Raw genomic sequence first — 3986 nt, 5'->3', positions numbered from 1 at the left:
CAGTGCTGGAAACACCCCGTGGAGGGATGGATCCGGCTGTCTCCGTGGTGTTTTTGGCTGGCTGGTCTTGGTTAACACTGGAGGGGGACCTTTGGGATTAGTCTGGCTGGAGACAAGCCATCAGTCCATGGTGTGGTCACTGGTACCCCACACACTCACAGCACCCCTCATCCCACCCTGCCACGAAGGAATGTCTCCACCACATCAAGTGTTTTAGTTTTTATTTAAAACCGCATAAAAAAAATAAGATTTCTCAATTCCCCTGTACAATATCAACTATTAACAAACCCCGCCAGCTACACACGTGTTACAGGTACAGACTGGACAGTGCAGACAGCCCGGGCCAGCTCCCCCCCCTTCCCCAGCCCCGAACAAACACCCGTGAGGAAAACCAAAACTCATCTGCAAACTGATATTTGCACGTGGCAAGGAAACAACAGCACCCAGAAGTATGTACACAGACAGCTGGGGAGCAGCAGCCACTCCACACCTACGCCAGACATCCGACAGAAACACGACGGGCCCGGGGGTGGACACAGGACACACACGGAGGGAAGACCCGAATGGAAAACCGCGGGATCAGCAGCTGTAGAAGCAAGGCATGGGTTGGAAACCCACATGAATTATAAATAAATAAATAAGTTATCCTAGCGGCTAGGACTCTTCCTTTAAAAAAAAAACAAAACAAAACAAAAAACCCAAACAACGAATTCATGGAAATAAATTAAAAACAAAAAACTGGAAACCAGAAAAAAGGCAAAATGTTATCGCTATTCACAACTGTACATCAAGCTTTGCTCCTGTAGAGCTATGTACACATTTACAGCTGTTGGTTTGCATTGTTTGTGCATTCGTGAGGGCACAGAGAAGCAAAGAACCCCAGAAAATCCACATGGGATGGAGGCACAGGAGGCGAGGCATCACTCACTTGGGTCCCAAGCATCTTCTGACCCATTTTCTTTTTGAAAAGGGAAAAGGTACTATAGGCCCAGGTGAGTCTCAGAAAAGCAGCACTGTAGGAAAAGTCAAGTCTTTCCTCCAGCACAGCCCAGATGGAAACGGAAGGCACTCGAGCACGGGGACAGTGAGAAGGGACAGTCACTCAGCCACAGGCCCTGACCTCCCCAAAATCAGTTTTCCCCCATTGAAGCTTTTCTTGCAATTAGGTCTCCAATCCTCTCGCTGTCCCCAGTTCAGCAGGTCAAGATGACACTTGAGAGCCTCCAAAACCAGAACTAAAACTCCCCCCTGCCAACAGTTACTGGCAAAAGCTCAAATGAGACAAGGTCATTCAGATTGAGTCCAGGGCAGCTGGTGTGGATGGTGGCCACCAGAGCTTGGAAGACCAGGTCTCCAGCCCAGCTCCAGGACAAGATGTGTGTGTTCCCACCTGAGCATCCCTGCTCAGTGCTACGGTCGTGATGAAAAAGTCTGGTTTTCTTTGCTTCTTATGACCAGGAGCTGCGTGGAGCTGTTACTTGCTAGGCTCCTGGATCAAACTGTGCAGGTGGATCTCTGCTGGTTCCAGGTGAATGTCCTGCAGCCAGGAATGGTTGAAAATGTCCTCCAACGATGGCCTGTCCGAGGGGCGCATGGACAAACACCACCTGATGAGGTGTTGGCACTCTGGGGAGAGAAACCAGAAACCACTGGTCAGTGGGAGAAGGTTCCTGTCCAGCCCATCTGCAGTGCCCAGGCCATGCTGAGGGTGCTCCAAGCTGCACCCAAACCTCCCCATCCATCCTGGGCTTGGGAGGAGAGCGGGATATGGCAGGACATGTGCCCCTTCCTCCAGCCAAGTGTGGGAGACCAACCCCCTCCAGAGCTGTAAGAACCCATTATCCCACCCACGCCACAAAACCAGGCACCCACCTAGAGAGACCCGCCGTCGGAAGAAGAGCTGCCCCCGGATGATGTCCTCGTCCTGCTCGAAGGGGACGTCCCCGCAGACCATGTTGTAGAGCAGGACGCCCAGGGACCAGATGGTGGCTGAGTGGCCGTGGTAGCGGTGGAAGCGGATCCACTCCGGGGGGCTGTACACCCGCGTTCCTGCGCGAGGAAGGAGCTCGTCAAACCCCGAGCCGGGCATCCCTGGGCGGGCAGCGCTGGCACAGGCGTGACCCGTCCGCCTCCCCGCCGGCACGTGACTCTTGTTTACAAACTTTGGGTTGTAAAAAGCCAAGGCGCGGGTGCCGGAAGAGGGCAGCAGGGCCCGGGGAAGGCCCGGCCGTTACACGCGAGGGGAAAAAAAAAAACACCACACACCCACGGGTGGGGGGAGAAAAAAAACCCCACGCCTTTCCCTCCCCCCCCCCCCCCCCCAATGGCAAAAAAAAAAAAAAATAAAAACATAAACCAAGGCAAACAAGGGGAGAGGAGCAGCCCCAGCCCTTCCGCGCCTGCAAACAAAAACCGGCCGGTGCTCTCGTTTTGCAAAATCCACCCCCCCTCTCTCTGTTGTCCCCCGCCACGAGGTGTTTTTGTCACGCCGGCTTCCCCCGCGCCAGCCCGGGCCGGGGGGGTGACGGAGGCTGCTGTCAGCAGGGCCGGGAGCCGGCTCCCGTTTCACAACATCCGCCCCGTGCCAAACAGCAACTTGGCGGCGGCTGCAGAATTAATCCCGTCCCCCCCCACCCCAACCGGCAAACAGGGAATCTCCAGAGCCCGTGCAATGCCCGGAACCGGGAATATCACCCGGGTGTGGGCTCACCGTCAAACTGGGTGTAGATCGTGTCCTTGAGGAAGGTGCCGGAGCCGAAGTCGATGAGCTTGAGCTCGCCGGTGGCCAGGTCCAGGAGGATGTTCTCGTCCTTGATGTCGCGGTGCAGGACGCCGCAGTTGTTGCAGTGCCGCACGGCCTCCAGCACCTGGCGGAACAGCCCCCGCGCCATCTCCTCGGGCAGGAACCCCCGCTCCGTGATGAAGTCAAAGAGATCCTGCGACGGCTCCGGACGCTCCATCACCACCACGAAGCTGTCCGGGAGCTCGAACCAGTCCAGGAGCTGGATGACGCCGTGGAAGCCGGAGCCCACCTTGTTCAGGAGCACGATCTCGAGGGGCACACGGCTGCCGCCGGGCTGCGGGGGGACCACGCTGCCATCAGAGGGGCTGGGGCTGCGCCGGGGGGCCGGTACCGCTGCCCCCCGCCCAGGGCAAACTCCGGCGCACCCCCGCTCAGCCCCGCCGCTGTTGGGCATCCCCCCGCACAGGAGATGGTCCGGTGCCCCCCCGCCCGCTCCCACCGGTGCCGGGTATTCCCCGGGATGCTCCGCGTCCCCCGGTGACCCCACGCCCGCTTCCCCCGCGCTGTCCCGGTTTCCCCCCTCCCGCCCCTCGGCTCATCCCCTCCGTCACGCCCCGGGTTCCCCCGCCGGCCCCGGTCACTCACCAGCTCTCCCCACTGCGAGATGCGGTCCCGGGCCACGCGTTTGATCGCCACCTGCGAGCCAAGGGGGAGCGGCGGGATGAGCTCGGCGCCCGCCCCGCCGAGCCCCCTCCTCCTCCTCCTCCTTCTCCTCCTCCCGCCGCCCTCCCCGCCACTTACCGGGGCGCCGTCCGAGAGGCGGATCCCGGAGTAGACGCTGCCGAAGCCGCCGCTCCCCAGCAAAGGGCCCACCCGGTACAGCTGCTCCAGCGGCTCCTTCTCCTTCCCTGTGGACGAGACCCGCCCGTCAGCGCTCCGCCCGCTCTCCCCGGCGGTCCCCGAGCCCTCACACGGGGTAATCCCTGCCCTGACCTGGCTGGAGTTTGGCGGGGTGCAGCTCCGCGCCGGTGCCGGAGCGGAGATGCGCCAGCGAGGTGATTTTGGAGAGCAGCATCCCGGTGACGGGGGCGGCCGGTGGCGGCACCTGCGAGTCCCGGTGGGCGGGTGGTGGTGGAGGAGGCGGCGGGACCCGGGGGGATGATCCAGGGAGGGATCCAGGGAGGGATCCGGGCGGGAGCGGCCGCTCCGCGCGAGGCCGGGCCGCGTGTGGCGCGCGGCCCCC

General features: G+C 60.7%; 1 protein-coding gene across 1 annotated transcript; it reads right to left on the bottom strand.

The window, feature by feature from the left end:
• Window positions 1–204: 204 nt before the first annotated feature.
• PIM1 (Pim-1 proto-oncogene, serine/threonine kinase) lies at window positions 205–3902 on the bottom strand. Its single transcript, XM_027670204.1, has 6 exons — window positions 3737–3902; window positions 3545–3651; window positions 3389–3439; window positions 2711–3077; window positions 1873–2049; window positions 205–1626 (listed from the first exon to the last, which is right to left on the bottom strand). The coding sequence occupies exons 1-6, from the start codon at window positions 3816–3818 to the stop codon at window positions 1475–1477; spliced, it is 936 nt and encodes a 311-aa protein (XP_027526005.1). The 5' UTR covers window positions 3819–3902; the 3' UTR covers window positions 205–1474.
• Window positions 3903–3986: the final 84 nt, after the last annotated feature.

This window comes from Corapipo altera, unplaced genomic scaffold (genome assembly GCF_003945725.1).
Source record: "Corapipo altera isolate COAL_440 unplaced genomic scaffold, ASM394572v1 77, whole genome shotgun sequence".
In the NCBI taxonomy this organism is placed as follows: Eukaryota; Metazoa; Chordata; class Aves; order Passeriformes; family Pipridae; genus Corapipo; species Corapipo altera.
This window is presented reverse-complemented; position numbering and strand designations above follow the sequence as displayed.

Bases quoted from the DNA above. Each gene is read 5' to 3' on its own strand.
- PIM1 (XM_027670204.1), bottom strand. From the start codon at position 3,818: ATGCTGCTCTCCAAAATCACCTCGCTGGCGCATCTCCGCTCCGGCACC. The intron at 3,078-3,388 runs GTGAGTGACCGG...GTCCCCCCGCAG, and splicing joins TCTCGCAGTGGGGAGAGCTG to CCCGGCGGCAGCCGTGTGCC. The intron at 1,627-1,872 runs GTGGGTGCCTGG...TTCTCTCCCCAG, and splicing joins CCGACGGCGGGTCTCTCTAG to AGTGCCAACACCTCATCAGG.